Here is an 18,189-nt window from a genome sequence, read left to right as displayed (position 1 = left end):
ATAAAATAAACCTTCGCACACGGAACTCGCTAGCAAAAGGAACAAGGAAGAGCATTTAAAAAAAAAAAGCGCGTGCATATCTAATTACGCAAAAAGTTTTAGAACCATGTCTCGATCGATCGTATATTGTTATTACACATAGCGAGTGAGAGGTCGATAGGGTTTTAGGTTTGGGATGTGATTTGAGAACAGAAATGGTATCAAGTTGAATATACTTCTTTTTTCCTTTCTTTGGAAATGCTTCTGTTATAATCATAGATTTTGTCTTTGGCCACAACTTACGACATGCTGTTTTGTTTCTCTTTTCGAATGATCAAGCTGTTTCTGACTGACGGGAACGGGTCGGGAGAGAGGGGCAAACACCGAAACCAACAACACAAAGACAAGGAAAGGTAGTTTAGTTTTTAACTACCGACCCAACAATGTTTACAGTTGTTAACGAAGCCAGCAATTAGCAGGTGTGGTAGATAGATCCTTCTATGCACGACATATACATCAACCTTCGAGATGAAGAAAAGGACTTGCTGGCGCCCAGGAGAGCGGAGCGCTGGATGGTATAGGGTCCAGCACTCGAATTGAAATGTACGCAACGTCAGGTGTATGATAATGGTTGCCATGATACATTTATATTTATACATAAACGGAAAAAGGAGGGATGGAGGTGGGTTGAGGATAATGGTATTACAATTGCCAAGAAATATTTTTATGTAATAAGAATAGCAATAGATGGGAAGCCACCTATGAGTTGCAGTGTTGCATCAAAGAGTATGAAAAGGAAGGAGACATGTAGGAGAGAGCTGCTGGAATAGAGAAACGAATCTGGATCTCGAAGGATCGACTTTTGAATATTATACATGAGATGAAAAATCGTGTATGTCAGGTTTTTTTGTTTTATTTTGAAACCTTTTCTTTTGTCCTTGCCTCGTTGATAAAAAAAAAAGCAAAAGAAAACCAAAGAAATCAAAGCCAAACTAAAGAGTCAAAAACAGGAATTTCTCTTATTACTTGCTCTTTCTGTATTTGATGGCCATCTAGTGACAGTAGATCATGTGAAGAGCTCCGTTTCCGTACCGCACCGTTTCGGTCTTCCGGCCGCCGTTGTTGTTAACAATCCCGGCGCTAGAGGACGGACAGGCGCCGTCGTGAGCGCAGCGGCACTTGGGATTCACGAGGAACGTTGTAGCAGTCTCCGTGATCACCTTGCATGCCTCGCTCCCGCCACAAGTTTTGAGCTGAGTAAAAAAAAAAAAATAACGAACAGACCGAACAATGACAATCAAATAACAATAGCAAATGTGATCTGCCGCTTCTTTTTCCAACCTAATTGATGTTTATGTTTAGACATTTCAGTGACTCATCGACTCTACGGAGCAGAAAAAGAGATTCCCTCGACTGTAACTCAAATGAGAGGCACAATAAATTGCTAGTTGGCCTTCTAATTCATCAAGAACTGATGCTGTTGACACAATCGGAACAATCAGAACGTAATCAAAATGAAAAGATTTCGTTCTTTGTTCCGCCCTAGACTTTCCCTTTCATTCTGTTTTTTTTTCTCAATCGTTTCTTTAAGTAGGTCTATTGAACTTTGGCGTGTTTGAGCTTTTTGTGAAAACACAGCCGAATTGCCGCTCGAAGGCTGAGCAGGATATTCCGGCGCGGACCCATGATTGTTGGCTGTATACACATACGGAGAAGAGGGGGACGCAGAATGCGCAATATCCGCCAACTAATGCGACTAAATTCAAACGTCAGTTTAGATAGACCTATTCATCTTCGTCTCCCCCTCTACGACGTCGGCCTTCATCGGAACTCTTTACGTTCAAGTTTTGCGATAGAACGAAAAAGAGATACTCCATTGGAACATCTGGCCCGGAAGTGGAAGGGTAAAAAAATTAAGGCTTTTCTCCCTTTTTTTTTTACTTGTCGCGTAAACGTATTGACAAACAAATGAAATCCAAACTAAAGAAATCCCAGCTGCAATTGGATTGTATCAACAGCCATTTTTTTTTAAACACTTGCTATTGCTATACTGTGATTGGCTCCGGCGGAGGAGGGACCGATGCGGACGTGAACATTTTTCTTTGACATTGGCGCACAGATTTCTGTGGCATTGTAGATTGCGTACATTCTATCCAATCTCGGTTGTCCAGTAAGACTGTAGTGCAACGTCCTTTAGGAAGGCATTATTCAATCCCAATCCTCATAGCCGTCGAAAAAGAAAGAAAACAAAATGATGAGACAGAAATACAAACAAAAAAAAAGTTAAGTTTGGATTAAATAATGACGTCAATTCCGCCCTTGAGAAATGTAGTAGATGCAACACAACCAGCAGTCAGTCAGCATTAGGCGATGGCAAAAGCTTTGGGTCTGTCACGAGGAAAATAACATGTAAAAAATGTCCCGAAGGAGGTTGAATTTCAAACGGAACAGTCATCTCCGTCCCAGTTAAATGACAGAAAATTGGGGCCAAATAAGACATTTCCATACAAAGACCGAAATGCATATCTTTTTCGTTTCCAATTTACTGTAGAAAGAAGGCTGATCTTATTTCGCTTGGTCATTGCGTCGGTGAATGTCAAACATTTTCCCGTTGTAACGCGAGTGCCCATCGCTGATAACTCAACTCATCCTGCTGCTGTCGTATTATACCATACCTATGGGCATTATTATACACAAGCGCATTTTTTTCGATCAACTGTTAATCTAATTCTGGCATCCTACGCCATTCACTGGGCCTATGCGTTTGTGACACACGGAAGAATACCATCAGGCCCTCGGATCAACATGTACCGACTATTGAATAGCTCGTCACTACGGTGCGATATAAAAGCCCAACACACGCTATCAAGAACAATGTTTCCTCATTCGAAAGTACGATAAAAGCTATAGCGCTTGTGTCCGTAGGAAAATTAATTAATTCCGAGCTACGCGCCTTTAACGTTACACAGGGTGTTTATGCCACTTTCCTTTTATGGTATCCGATAACCATGGCAATGCGATTAACGGGGCGCACATACCAACACCATGATACAACGACACGAGTGAGGTATGTTGTGCTTACGTTACAAAGCGTATCTATTTAATGATCACTCTGATTTCTGGGCATTTGCCTATCTGAAACTAAATTTTGATTAAGTTAAAGGGCTCTATTCTAGTCAAAGTGGACTGGATTTTTTGCCGTTTTGTCATATTATGTTGTTTCCCGCATTCAGACCCAGGAGCGGATTGCGCAGTTACCGGGTATGCGAAAAAAAAATTAATTGAATTGGAACCCTGATGATTAATGAGAGCCTTTTCATCGCGACAGGCGACAGGCTCATCAAGGAAACCATACATGTTGAAGCAAAAGAGTAATAGAAGCGCCTTTTGTGAAGGGACCATTTGGTGCCGTGGAGCGAACGACGGAAAGCACTAAAAAAGCAGCGTGAATGACGACAATCAAAAGCCTCTCGTGCCCCCGTTGTGATGCTGCCCATCTGAATGGTTTCCAGCTCTTGTTTTTTATGTGTATACATATACACTTGTACGAATACTCTAGATTGAGATAGAATTCCATTTCATCGGCATTTCATTATTTACCGGATTGCAGACGTAGGTAGTTGACATGGATTCGGTGTCGTCATCGACGTCTTCGAACTGGCTGTCGACGAGGTCATAGTTGGCGCTCTGGCCGGGACAGATGCAGTGATTGACGTCGTTGAGCGACAACATCCTGCCCGTTGACTTGGACATAAGACTCACCGTCGTGTAGGCCGTCATTCCTCGTTGGCAGGTGCGCAGTGTGGGCGCTTTACGGCAATACTGTTCATTGATTTCCGCCGCCGATTTCAGACGAGACGAAATAGAAAAAGGAAAAAAAAAAAAAGACAAATCAGGAAAGAGAAACGAACGGTAAATCAGTCAAGCGAAATATTTTAAGGACATCGTTGAATGGTGTACTCAGATAATAGGTTTTCCAGCTAAAGGCTTTTTTTTTTCTGTGAAAGGTTACAAGTTGTCGTTGACGAATACGTGGGTTGTCAAGGTATATGCTACGGTCTACGGATGGGTATACTTACAGATAAACATCCTGTTAAAGAGCTCTTCAACGAGAATGGCTCTCTGCTTTTTTTGTCTTGGCTTCAAGTTCTTGACAACCGTTTTGCTATTTAGGCCGCTGTTTACTCGTTTTTGCATGCAATCTGTTGTCTCCTATCGCTCGAGAAGTGTTTCAAAGTCATCGAACAAGTTACGATCTCTTGTGGTTTGCTATAACAAAGCACGACCACCTCATCCGCGTCATTCAATTCTTCCGGCGGCTAGATCAATTCTCTTTTCCACGCGCAGTCATGCTATAAATTTCGATGTGGGTATCAAAATGCAACAGCTCGATACCATAGAATATGGTACCAACAACGATTCTCGCCTACGTGCTCTGAATATTGTGTTACAAAATTTCTTGAGCCATTTACATAATAAGGAAAACAGCGTTATTACGTGAATATTCTCAAAGTCCTACTCCTACATTACACAATTGGGCACCATTTGCATAATTATAATTGCTTAATGGTTTTCAGACGCTTTTAGTTTCCCGGGGTGGATGAGTCCTTTCCGAAATTGTGTGTTTAACTTGTGCGGATTGTTGATGGTCTTGAGATTAACTACGTCTTTCCAGCTAAAGACGACAATGAGTAGCCTTGGACAAAAATCTCTAAGCAACCTAACAAATTTAGTGCACGTCTGTCAATCTAGCCCCGAAATACGACATATTTTGTGGGAATATCATCCAACAGATGTGCGTGGTTCTTTACAAGGACATTGGGCTGGATGAGTTGCTGTGACAACAAAAGAAACAACATGTGTCGCAAATCATAGATGAGTGTTATGGAAGAACAAGAAAAATGGGAACGCTGACTCATTTTGCCCCGTCGAAACAAGAAGAAGAACGATAAATAGAAAACCATTAAATACCTTGTATTGGTCTGATCCTTGAGTGATTGAATGTCCATCTTCGTTGTCCCAGATCAACGGGCACCGGCTCGGACCTGCACACGAACACAATGGTTGCGTGTTGATTCCTCGAGCATTGGCCTGCAGATAGGCGCATATCGTGTTGCCAGCACAGACGGGCAGCTTATTTTCCTGTTGATCGTAACATGGAAACAGTATTGTCATAAATGTTGGAAGTAAAAATTGCTCATTTAAAAGGGCAGATGCAAATCACCTCTGGCAATGGCTGGAAAATATCGTTGATTTCATTGCCGTCGACGTTGCTGCCAGTCAATCTTCCCATAGCGGCTGATGATATGACGAGACCCGTCAAAACTAAGAAGGCGGCTCGTACCAATGAAAAGTACATGTCGTGTGCTAGTTTTGATTTCCTTTTTTTTTCTTGGTGGTTCCAGCAGCTTACGTTGAGAATAGAGGCCCTACACTAGGGCAAAATAGGTTTCATTTATGGAGTGGAATAGAATAACAAGACCCCAAATATCGTGTATTTTTTTTATATACACAACAACCAGATTTGCGTATTCATTTCAAGGTGAAATATGTCGACCCGTCTAGATAGTCGTACACCCAAGGGTATTTTTCCCTATAGATGCATTTCGCTATGCGCTACATAAACGTAGTAACCGTTGGGCGTAACAAGATAATTCGATTGGCTCCCGGTATTTTACATTTTGAAGGGAAGCTCGTTGAAAAAAGAGCGTTCCGATATCCAGGCTAGACATATCGTATACTCTTTTATCTTTTGTCGTCGAAACTTCTTCCGCGTGTGCCCATCAGTCTTATATGCATTGTTGCCTTTGAAGAAGAAAGAAGAAAAAATCGAGATGACTAATGAGATTCGAGTTGCCACGGCGATCAATTGCTTTTCGTCAGTCTGATGCTTTCCCAGCACACACGTGATGTAAAGACAAATGAAACCTCGTACAACGCTTGAAAATAGCGCATATATAAATAGAGCGGGAGCACCTGTACGAAACTCGGTCGGGAGCGCCATACTTTTATGCCAAAAGAATAGCCCCAGCAGATGTGTATAATTTGCTGACATATGTATTTACGTGATGCCTGCAAGCGTTGATCATCATCTAATGACGTCCTATTTCAATTGTATTCGATGAGCAACCTACTCAACATCCGGTTTAGTATATATCGTGGGTGAGATCAGGAAAGAAACAACGTTTTAAAGGACAGCTCTCTCCGAGGTTGAAGAGTGAGTTTCAAAAATCAAAGATCTAAACGAGCGACGGATAATCAATTTCAGAAAAAGAGATAGACGGCTCTCATGACTGGAATGAGAGATGTGACAACGACATTCTGATGGATACTTCAAGTTGGCCGTATATCGAATTGAGTGTGTGTCATATCAAGATCAAACCGCCCGCCTTTTCTTTCCCTTTTTCTATGACGTTTGGGTCGAACTGAAAGTCCTTTCTGTGTTGCCCTGTACCAAAAGAAATATCATTCGGAGATGATGGCACGCCACTAAAAGGCCAAGATCGACGCTATTTCAAAGAAAGAGAAAATGACGTTCGCCTGATGGCGAGAGAGAAAAAGCAATGCCAAAAGCCAGCGGCACCTATACGTTTCTGTATCCGATTGATCTCTTTTCATTGTCACAAAGCAGCTATAAAGAAGAGGATTTTTTTTTTTGTTGAAGAGCTAGCTTCAAAGAAACGACAGTTCACTTTCTTCGTCACCCACTGTAACCTTTCCATTTGAAAATTTTTTCTAAAGTCTCACGCTGTAGACATCCTTAATGCGATTTCACCGATAATTAAATCGACGACAACTCGCAGACGATGATCGCAAAAAATCACTCCTTCATTTTATTAGAGTCAATCTAACGCTTGAAATGTGTCGTCTCTCCGAGACTAAGCAAAACTGCCAAGCTTAAGTCTAACGACGTGATATAATCAAACAATTTAATCCCATAAATACTGTATATATACGCAACGTTCGACATTGTCTTTTAAGTCAAGCATTATACGTACAAGATATAGTTACCTGCGCTCTTGACTAGTTTCCTGCTGACAAAGCGGATGTCAACAGCTGCCGACAGCTCGTTGATTTCTTCTTAGCGTCGGTCGAACAGACAAAGGGATGAAAAGGCAAAAGGAAATAGCTGAACAATCAAGCGGAAGAAGATAAGAACAATTGCGTTCTGTGTTTAGATGCCTGGTGGTGATGGCACACGTTCAGCACCGGTCGAGATGAAGTAGGAAACAAGAGTTGCTTGTCCAGCGACAGACTGGGTTTTTATAGAGCAGACGTGCGCGTGGGAGGGCATAGAGGACTTGCTCGGCGGCGGCATCCAGCCCCTCGAAGCCGCGGTGTCAGCAAGACGTGGCAAAGGGGGCGCGACTTTGTTCTGCCTTCCTTCGCTAGCTGTTACAGTGCGGGACAACGGGCTCTCTGACGCATGTTATCATAGAATACATCGAAAAATAAAACCGTATGATGCGCATTGAAACCATTCGACCAGTACCTTACGTATAATAATGAACTGATTCAACAAGGCCTATTAAAAAAAAAAAAAAGAGAACATGAAAAGACAAAAGAAAGCGGAAGATTTCCGCTATAGTCGGATGTATTGTGTTAACCTTTATGCTCGTTGAATCCACACAGGCTTACGTAAAGGCCCATAAACCCAAAACGATCGAGTTCTGACAACGGATGACAGGTTTTGTGCATTTTTTTTTTATTCAAGCTTGTGTTTCTTTGATTCCATACTGTTTGATGCATTCGATGTCCGTCTTTCAATATGTACAACTAGAATACTCTTTCGTATCCATTATTCATATGTCCTCTTTTATATGTCCTTTAATCACCCAAGGTCCATATACTGGCCTTATCATGACGGGCCATATACAAACGTCATCGTCCGGGCTGGGATCAACGCAAAGGTTAGACGTGATCGAGTGAGCACCTTTTATTTTTATCCAAACATTGTTTTCCGTGCAGCGTTGTGTAAATGTGTTATATGTGTCATCATCAAACGATAGTTGATGGAGGTGATTGATATTTAATGATACGTAAGCAAGTGTTAATTCGGAATCGCAAGTGCTCATGAGCAACCAACTTCTGTTGAATGCGGATCTATTCCAAAATTGAAAAGAGAATTCGGTTGAGTTCCTTACCAAGAAGAGGGCTAAAACGATCGATGTAAACGCTAAAAAACATATGGGTGTAACATGTGGATGTAATGTTTACGTTACCTGCTATAACCTTATTATTTTCGTTCTTTTCGTTTAAGTAACGAATGACAGTGTTGGGGATTAATAAATGGACCGTGTGTACACTTTTTGCTCCAATCAAGTCCTCGTTATCGCCTCGTTCCAAGCTCTTCTCTATACATTGGCCTTAGTTCTTTGCACTCGCATTTCTTGCCATCTTGTTCACTTCCTTTTCCTTCTCCTACAGCTGGATTAGAAAAAGTTCTACTTCACGACAAGATCCCAATCCAAATCGCCACCAGTTCCGGTAAGTTGAACATAGCTTTTCTCACTATTCCATCCAGTTGTTTGCAACACCCTTATGCTTGTGAACGACTAAATTTGTCCGCCCTCTTCATTCTCAGTGCAATATCGATGAAGAGAAATTTGAAATTTTGTGTCAAGGTTGTGTGGTCTGGGAATATGCGCTAAAGGATATCGAAGAATATGCGGTGCAAAGATTGAGTCCATTTTGGTTTATGTGTACGTGTATATACGACCCAGTCCTCTGCGTCCATACGCCAGTAGCCGATACCTATGCGAATGCTGAGAACATCTTAGGATATAATAGGGCCACTATATGCCGAAGAAAGTACAATGTATTGGGGATCCGTCTCTGTAGTCCGCGTATCAATAGTCTGCGCTACACGTAGACCATACAGCCTTATACATCAAACCTGTATATATTGATGGTGCACGTGCCTATATGGGTCCTCTTTTTATGCTTGTAACTATAAGCTGTCGCGACGTGTCAGATGAAATACTTATGAGATGTGTTAAGCGCAGCAGGACGAGTTAGAAACTTGGGCCGAATCGGAGGACTGTTCGAATTTTCTGATGAATTATATAGAACTTAAGGTTAATGTTCTGTCTTACAGTTGCGTTAACCCGTTTACTGATGCAGAAATACCTACTTGCCAAAACTTAGTTGGCCATAACTTTTCAGCTTCGCAACGTTCTCACCCAACTATAACATTCCGCAGCATGTAGACAAAGTGTGTAGAATAGATGAGTTAGTCAGTAACATGAAATCCCAATAGAATAGGGAATATGGTATATCGAACAAGCTGCCTTCACACATGTTTTACACATTCAAGTGTGAGGCACTCTTCCTTCGCACGATGCTGAGCGCTTTAAAAAAAGATAGGTAAGTTATCCTAAGTCGAGTAGCCTTTCCGTGTTGAGTGTACGTTTTTGTTTTAGCTTTTTTAAAGCCGTAAAGCTAGTTTTACTTTTCTTTTTCATTTCAAAAGCCTGTCGGAATTTCGGTAAAAAGAAAGAGAGAATACCTTTTTCTGGTAGGTAAAAATTTTTTCAATGGGAAGATCCTTTTTGTTTGCTAATTACCACAAAAAGGGGTCGTGGGACGAATTCCTATATGATACGAGATTGTTAGAGCATTCCAAGGTTGCATACCATTGTGTGTTTTGTACGTCAATTTGTTCCCAGCTTCACGTCAGTTTAATTTGTTCTCCATCTTATATATATTAAGAATTTTTTGATCACAGTCCTCCTATATGCCAAAACTCATATGTGCCCAATAGTTTTCGCATTAAGGCAACTAGCAAATGTACGTATATATAGCGACAGTCATATATAGCTTTGTTGATATTTCAACTTTATATCCGTAACGTCAATAATTGCACAGTACAAAGAAAAAAATATATCTTTTCCTCTGGATTGTATTTATGTGCATCTGGCACACAGGTTCTTTCCCCGCTTGAAATCTGAGCGATACGTAGCCCAGCGTATATATAGAATACGCACAGTATATATGCAACGAATCAACAAGCTCATTTATACGCTTCGAGGCCTTCTGTCAATATGGGAACCGTCTATAAGATGCCGTAGTATACTTGGATGCTTCAACAACAAAAAAAGAGATAGTGGAGACCAGCAATATCAGTTTGGGAACTCACGAACGTTAAGGTAACACAGATAAATACATATACAAACCTACTACACGCCTACAGCACACTTTCCGGCTTTCAAAGTAGAGTAGATCTACTCAAAATACTTAACGACCCGTTTGACAGGCTAAGAGACATAACATGTTTGAACTGTTTACAAATATATGAATTTTTTTATGGCTGTGCTGTTCTTTCCCTTGACATTTTGCAGGTACTTTTGGCCTACGTTTATCCGCAAGTGCACTCTGGATGCCCATTCACCAACCAGGAGAAGTGACGAAAAACTTGCCACCTAGAGTATGTGGCCAAAATGAGGGGCGTCCTGAGACGTCGTTTCTTCTCTTTTCTATCTGTCGCCACGGTGGCCTATTGACATGTTTCTATTTCTATCCTCCCCCATGTAGTAAGAGGAATGACCGAACGAAACTGAATGAATGAGGCTGAATGAATGGGCTCGTCCAGGGATCTCCTTTTCATTCGACTTTATACACCCACGCAATCAGGCCTCGACCGTCCCAAAACTGTGTACGAGTGTTATATTAGAGCTTAGACTGTGCTGTATCGTCGGAAAGCAACTATAAGATAAACAAGTCTCGAACCGAATCAGCCATAGACTGCAAGCTAGGCCTATCGATCGAGTAAATGGCACAAGAGAGAATGCAGAAGCCGTTTGTGCTTTTGGAAGCGTGCTTAAATATTTATTGTATTGCTTTATAGCCTCTTTGCTCGTAGACGTTTCCTCGTTTTTTCGTTAACGTGCATTGAATAACCTCTAATCGGAAATCTATAGTACTAATATTTTTGTAATCAGAGATTACGTCAACTATATAGTGTATCTGAGCCTCTGATGGGCGTTAGTCTACTTTCAGTTTTCTCGTGTAAGATATTTCATCGTACGGGAATTGGGGTGTTAAGAAGTAGTCGTAATCAATGAGTTCAGTTGACTGTACGTGGTAGCGCCTCTTGACATCAAATATAGGCTTCAATAAATCCAATGATATTGAAAATGGGGACCTGAACGAAAATCAGGTTATCTATCGCATGCACTCCTTGCAACAGAATGTCTGTCTAAAAATAATTAAGGAGCTGCTTTTTCAAACTATTTTTGCTGTCCTCTGTTGCTATTACAACCCAAATCTATTTCGCCATTTTCTAGCTGCTCATTCCTGTCGTCATTGCTAAACAATACGTAAAGGGGGTGTCAAATGAGAGATATTTCTTATGGCTACCCTAAATGCATGAAAAAGCTTGCGGTTTTGTTCTTAAGAACGCAAAGCGCAGGCAAGTTAATTATCCGCACAGTCATACAGTTGAGCTCACGTTTCTTGGCTAGTACAATGAACTAGGGAAACAGCGGTGAATCGGCGCAGTAGAACTCTTTGTGTTGAAAAGCACCTAATTGTTTTAATCAAGTTCATTCAGCCGCAATACAAATTTAAGTTGCATATAGTTTAGTATTAAAAGGTAAGCATTCACCTCATTCAGCTATATATTTTACTGCGTATTTATGCCATTACCTTGTCCAAGTTTGCCATATTTATTTGTATTATGGCAAAAGTTCGATTCTAGGACACGATGCTTCGTTCGGCGTGACATTTTTCATTATCGTGATATGCGACGTGTAGAAATCGTGACCTTGAGTTCAGATCAATGAAATGACCTCTTGATGAGTGATTCAGGTGCTCCTTTATGGGCCATTGGCTGTTCAGTAACGATTCATTGTACTCTACAGGAGTTGGCGTTGCGGTTCCGCAAGCGGACAAACAACACCCAATCATGCAGCACAAACAAACAATTGGACGAATGACAGACATGTTCGCTTGGGGAAATCCCAATCTTATGTGGCTTTTGAAATAATATCACGTTCAGATCTTAGTGACAGGTAGGGCTTCGGTCCCGCTTTTGTCGGATCGGTTTTTGGGTGATCGGGTTGTTGTCTTTCGTTTATGGAACGGGTTAGGAGGGGTTACGTACTACAGTCTTTTATTTGCCCCTTGCCCCGTTAGTTTACAATCGGGTTGCCCAACCAGGGTACGCAACCCGATCGTTAGCGACGAATTTTTTATATGGCTATATTATTCAAGGCACTAGTCCCATACTCAATAAGAAAATGGTAGACAAAGATAATCAATTTATTTGGTTTTACTGTTTGTTCTGAAAGCAATTAGTGTTAGTAAACCTACACCAACCAAATACTAAGCGTGATACCGATGTAAGAGGGGATATATTAACTAAAACAATGACCCCTACCCGGTGCATATACGCTAATGCAAACAGTGAGCGAACCGTGGCGTAAAGGTATAGTGAATTAGCGTCAGTTCAAAGTGAAACCATAAGCAATAATACTTGGCGGGAAAATAAAGGAATAAAGGCACACATTTGTAAAACACACAATGCGATTAGGCGATTAGGCAATACTCAACCGTACCATCTTCTTTTTTTCCCTAATCCTCATGGGCATGGAACTCGGGGCTGGACGGCGATCCTCGATGTAAGCCGACGATCCTCACTGTCCAGTGGTTCTCATCGGGGGTGCTGTGCGCCCTCCTAAATACATTTAAAAAAAACATGGTTAGACACATAAAACACAAAAATTTATACCCGTCGACCCTTGGCGATGATCTAGTGGCTCCAGATCTTGACGTCCAGCGACGTCCACTCGTCCTCTTCGGTGGTGCAGTGGGCCCTTTTAAATACACACAAAAAAAAAAACATGGTTAGACACTGAACATTTAAACAGTAATACCAGAGTACAGTATATCCAGAGCGACGATCTCGTTGTTCCAGCGGCGATCCCAGCAATCCTAGGTGTCCGTAGTCCTCTTCGGTGGTACTGTGGACTCTCCTAAATAACATAAAAATATATATGGTTAGGCACTTTTATTTTTTTAATATACCTTAGAATCCACGGCGGCCATCCACGCTTTGCAGTGGTCCTCTTCGGTGATTCTGTGGACCCCCCTAAGTACATTTTAAAAAATATTGTTAGACACTTAAAATTTAAAACATATACCTGAGAATCCTTGGCGATGATCTAGGGAGTCCGGCAGCGATCCTTGGTGTCCAGTGTCCTCTTTGGCCCTCGGAGATTGCCTTCCTGACCGTACAAAAACGAGAAGGAACAAAAAATAATAGCTTTTGAGTAATTATATAGTGATAACTTTTAGTTTAACTCTAACAGGCATCAAATACAGATATTACAAGTCACATATTTGAATACAAAGGACCTGAAAAAAAAATTATTATTCGTTAGGTAATTGTCGGGAGGTCATTAGGAATGACGGGGAATTTGCAAGTTATGCTGAAAGGTGTGAGTAGCAAATTGTTAATTTTAAAATGCATGGGTGGTGAAACATAAAACTCATTGCATAGAAATGGTTAGTGAGTGGCGGATGTAGATAAAAAATACATCAAATAATTTGGGGAAATGTCCGAGGTGGTGTTGTACAAGAGCAACGAGGGAGGTGGATTACGCCTTTACTTAGAGTAGTTCTTAGCTTTAATTTTAACTAGACTTACTTATCCTTAGACTTAATTTTAACTTAGACTTACTTAGCCTTAAATTAATTAACGTTTTTCTATTCTATCTAGACTTATCTTGGGACCCAACAAAATACGACTAGGCTTATGCAACTAAACTAAAATCTAAACTAAACCAGGGTAGTGGTAAGGCCAGGTGCTGATGCAGTGCTTTTTTAGTGCGTGATTGGTGTATCCACCAGTTACGAAAGGTATTCAGCTTGTGAACGAAAGTTTAAATCCATGTGCGAAAGGGTAAATCACGACTTACGGCATCAAAAGCGACAAATCTACACTAATGCCTATTGTGCAGGTGAGTGAGCTACTGAGTTAGTAAGAGCAAAACGGGGTTTTGATTCTTCATTCTGAAATCTGAATTGCCCAAGGTTATTCTTCTATTCCATGTCACTGCAAGAGATTTTGTCAATTGAGGGGGAGTGGCCATATCCCCGAGCTTACGTCGAGTCGAAAACAAATTTATCTTTCAATAACAGTATCGACCTTCAAAATTACGTTCCTCTACCCTAAACTTTCCGGAACGTGGAACTTGTCTGCGTGTATATAAGACGGTGGCCAACAAAACGATTCACAGTCAAGTAAGGATCTTCCATTACAGATGTATATTATTGCCCCCAACACCATCGTAGGACGCTTTGCTTGTCAGGTTATGTTGATCTTCGCTTTGTTTGCTGCGATTGTTTTTTTTTCCCTAGCAATGAATATATGGTGTTTTACTTTGTGGGGAAAAAGGTCTAAGTCCATGTAAGCAAAAGCTTATTCTAAACCTTGTCATACTGTTCTTTTCTTTGAAGTCTTATCAAAAGGATACGTGTGAATGATTCCCGTCAGTCTCATTTTTTCCTGCAGCTGAAGTAAAGCATACGTCATCAGTTGCCGGACAAGAGCTAAAGCTGACGCTTGAAACGTAATACTAAATGTTTTGAGAACGCACGGGGAACAAAAATCAGTCAGTTCTTCCAGTAAACAGTGAATAATTGTGCAAAGGCACCTGCCATCAATTGTATTCACCAAGATTTTACATTTACGATGTTTTTGGTGTAATACTACATGGTGACAGTGACAGAAGTGCAATTAAGTGAGAATCTGCTCTGTCAAACAAATAAATCTGACCAGTTCTGTAAATTAGTCGTTTCAAAGTATTTTGCTTATAAATCGAATTGTTATCTTTGTTCTTTTTCTTTACAGGTTTCCTTCAAGGCTTAATTTCGGCACCGATCAACTGGTGGAACTTGCCCTTCATACTTGACCGTGTCATAGTCAATGGAGTCAAATAGAGCTCGGTTGTAATGTTGCAATTTTTGTTTACCAACTTTGTATTAGTTAGGAACATTTTTCAAAAGGAATCTTAGTAATCGTTCTTGATTTTCTTCGGCTTATTTAAAGCCCTCTTAAGCTGCCATTTTCCAAGATGGTTTCAGCCTTTCAGGTATTCCAGGCTGGACCCGTCCCGCCCCACCGGTAAAATGCTGCCCTGATCGAACTTCGAAGTTCGAAGCCTGATCAGTTCAATTCAGTCGTTTTCTCGAGGCGGGGCGGACTCGCAAAGATGTGGCAGCCCTGTATATTTTCATCGTGATTTCCCGCGTCGTTTTCCTGTTTGCCTTCTGCACCGTTTAAACTACGTTTTAAAGTCAGGCTGCAATTACGTTGAGCGTCGTCTGTAAGACTGGCCTAGAATTGCGCATCTAAAGAAAAATAGGGGTTAGCAGCGCTCCAAGCGGTTATTTATCTAAACCAAGCATCAGAACCAGTGAGGAAAATGGATCGGTGACGCTATCTACCTCTCCGTTTTGATGACTGACAAACACACATTGGAAACACGTTGCGGAATACCACCTTGCTGGCACTGTTTGTCTAGAACGCTGTTGCGTTTGTTTTCTAAAGTTTTTTTCCCCACTGGGCGGAAAAATGGCGTCTCATCGAGAGACTGATACGTCACTTTGGCTTCATAATAAACTGGGAATAAGCACAGATTCTTGGGCAGGCGGTTCAATTTGTTCCCAGCTCAATCCCGAAGTATTGAAGAACATCCAAGAATGTTTCGTCGAACTGCAAACACAAGTGAAACTCAAATTCCTGCTATCTTTCTTCCAGTTCTCCAGGAGGAACCTGGAAGAGGTCAGTGGCCTTTCATTTAAATTTTAAGTTGTGCTTCAAATTATTGTCTTGGAATTGCATGCATCCTGTAAATTTAATGCTTTTATTCACATTTTAGTGGAAAACAGAATTGGAAGAAATATTGGAAGTTGCTGTAGTGATGGTGATCCATGGGTAGCGATGGTGGCTGAAATCCTAAAAACGTACCCAGCTACTGGGGCTCTAAATATGGAAATTGGGTCTGCTACCGATGAGTATACAAGAAAAATATTCAATGATCTTGCAAATGATTTGAGAAAACTAGGTATTTCAAGAAATGTTTTCCTAGATTTACCTTATTCACTTTCAACTTTACTGTGTTTTCTTGAAAATGGTTTCTCAGTGAAAAAGCATGGAGAAACTGGAATGCTTCCTTTGGAATGCCCGTACTTGAACAAAACAGCACTGTTCACTGTGGTTGGCCAACAGGTAATACACGCTGACGTTTCGCGCCAAAAATGGAACCTGTTTTAACGTTTGGTAAATTTTCTATTGCAGTCTCATCCGATTAAACATTTTACGCTTAAGAGGAAACCAAAGTCAGCAGCGCTCCGTGCCGAGTTGTTACAGAAATCCACCGATGCCCAGAATAACCTGAAAAAAAATCCTGCTCCTACAGTTCCACTACGTTCACGAGGAATTCCGCGGAAAATGACCGACACAACCCCGTTAAAAGGGATTCCTAGCCGACATATTGGAGGATTCGCATCGCCACTTTCCCGGGCGGGATCTACTCCCACTAGCATTGGTGCATTAGGTTCGTCTCCATCCGCTGGCCCAAACCGTCCGTCCCCCCGAACTCTAGCTGGAAGGAAAGACGGTGGCATCAAACTACTCGATATCACCGAGCAGCCAATCGGTTTTGCCCAAGCTAAAAAGCGAAAGCGGCAACAAGGTAATGATTCGCGCTAACTAATTTTCATAATTTTTTTGCGAGAGTCGTTGCGAATGTTTTATTTATTTTACCTTTTTTTCTTTTCTTAATCTTTGAAGAGTTGGAAGCTGCCCAGAAAGCAGCCACCGAGTCACAGGCTACGCCAGCGAATCCATCACAGCCTTTATCAGGTGAAGAATCCGAGACAGGAAGTGTCACGGAGACTCCGGAAAAAGTTACTCCGACACCAGATTATGCGGCTGGCCTACTGCCCAGCAATCCACCACCAACGCCGGCTGCCGCTGTCACACCACTGGCCACCACGTCCATCCCTCCTCTTACACCTTTGAAAGAGCCGCCTCGAATGACAGTCGTACGCCCGCCTGCCGTCCCGTCAATCAGCTCTTTACCTTCAGGTTCACTTGCGTCACCTGCTCAAGTAGTCAGGCTTGTCACAAGTCAACCGCCGGCTGCAACGTCAGCTGCTACGACCGTGCCCACCGTTTACCGATTAGTCCAACCTGCAGCTGCTGCTGGGCAACCTACTGCAACAACGACGGCAACTAATCAACCGGCAGCTCCACCGAAAAAGAGCGTAGCACTAATGCTCACGGTAAATTTGATTTTTAACCCCATTTGTGTCGATTGGATGACGAGTCCATTTTTTTTTTCTCTCAATAGCGTGAGCAAATGCAGGAAGCCCAAGAAATGTTCAAAAACGCCAACAAAGTCACGCGACCAGAAAAAGCTCTCATCCTGGGTTTCATGGCAGGTTCTCGAGGTATAAACGCAGTAGGATGTGTAATAGGTTAAGCGAAATGTGGCAAATTATTTTCTTTTCGTTTTACTAGAAAATCCTTGTCCGCATCTCGGAAATATTGTCACTATCAAATTGAGCGAGGACGAGGAGATCGTGACGGCTGGCGATGGCATCACAACCACCAGAATCGTTGAGACGCATTTTCAGATGAACTACGCTGCTGGTGAGTGGAAGCGCATTAAAAAGATGAGAAAAATGGAAGAAACACCTGCCTCAGTCGCTACGGTCTTAGCCACGGCGACGAGGTAGTTAGGAACGATTTTGTCTTAGTAGCCGGAGGGACTTGATCTTCTGTAAATAGCAGGATGAATGTTACAACGCAGACGCGAGGAATGAAGAGTGCGGATGAAAAAGTATGCCTAATTCCCCCTTTCCCACCTATGTTGTTGCGACTGTGGGGCGCGAAGTTTCCTTAATATGTCGGTGCCAAAGTCAATTCAACTCTTCTCCCCAGTTCTATTTCGCATATTATTTTCTCTTCTGTATGAAATTACCCCCATTCCAATCACTCCCTCTAAACTTTTTCTTCCACCCTCTTCGTGTGCCCGCGGTCCGCATCTCACGAACCAAGCTGAAGCCTTAAAGGCGTTCGTACTGTTCAGTATCTCAGCATTTGAAAATTGTTCATTTTTCAAAGTACAGTTTTTTGTAGTTCTCATACACACAGATTCATATGCATACATGTTCATATCATTCAAAACGAATAAAAAC

The 18,189-nt window shown here is 41.7% G+C and overlaps 2 protein-coding genes across 3 annotated transcripts; one reads left to right on the top strand and one right to left on the bottom strand.

Annotated features, from left to right (window-relative positions):
• Nucleotides 1-109: 109 nt before the first annotated feature.
• On the bottom strand, nt 110-7,224 carry LOC116936328 (U-scoloptoxin(11)-Sm5a). Of its 2 annotated transcripts, none has more exons than XM_032943477.2 (5): nt 6,991-7,224; nt 5,204-5,413; nt 4,951-5,121; nt 3,580-3,801; nt 110-1,232 (listed from the first exon to the last, which is right to left on the bottom strand). In XM_032943477.2, the coding sequence occupies exons 2-5, from the start codon at nt 5,336-5,338 to the stop codon at nt 1,032-1,034; spliced, it is 729 nt and encodes a 242-aa protein (XP_032799368.1). In that variant the 5' UTR covers nt 5,339-5,413; nt 6,991-7,224; the 3' UTR covers nt 110-1,031. The 2 variants fall into 2 exon arrangements, with proteins under 2 accessions (XP_032799368.1, XP_032799375.1); XM_032943484.2 differs by having other exon boundaries at nt 5,204-5,408.
• An 8,212-nt stretch (nt 7,225-15,436) lies between these two features.
• LOC116916456 (negative elongation factor A) lies at nt 15,437-18,156 on the top strand. Its single transcript, XM_032921713.2, is given in 8 exon segments — nt 15,437-15,766; nt 15,864-15,900; nt 15,903-16,049; nt 16,128-16,213; nt 16,283-16,679; nt 16,778-17,271; nt 17,340-17,439; nt 17,510-18,156. Coding segments are annotated over 8 exon segments (1,689 nt in total). The 5' UTR covers nt 15,437-15,556; the 3' UTR covers nt 17,728-18,156.
• Nucleotides 18,157-18,189: the final 33 nt, after the last annotated feature.

The sequence above is a fragment of the Daphnia magna genome, linkage group LG1 (assembly GCF_020631705.1).
Source record: "Daphnia magna isolate NIES linkage group LG1, ASM2063170v1.1, whole genome shotgun sequence".
Classification (NCBI taxonomy): Eukaryota; Metazoa; Arthropoda; class Branchiopoda; order Diplostraca; family Daphniidae; genus Daphnia; species Daphnia magna.
The sequence above is the reverse complement of the archived record's forward strand: the minus strand, read 5'-3'. Positions and strand labels throughout refer to the sequence as shown.

Coding starts and splice junctions, on each gene's coding strand:
- LOC116936328 (XM_032943477.2), bottom strand. CDS start 5,338: ATGTACTTTTCATTGGTACGAGCCGCCTTCTTAGTTTTGACGGGTCTC. Junction 5,122..5,203: donor TTTTCCAGCCATTGCCAGAG/GTGATTTGCATC, acceptor TACGATCAACAG/GAAAATAAGCTGCCCGTCTG. Junction 3,802..4,950: donor AAGGATCAGACCAATACAAG/GTATTTAATGGT, acceptor ATCAATGAACAG/TATTGCCGTAAAGCGCCCAC.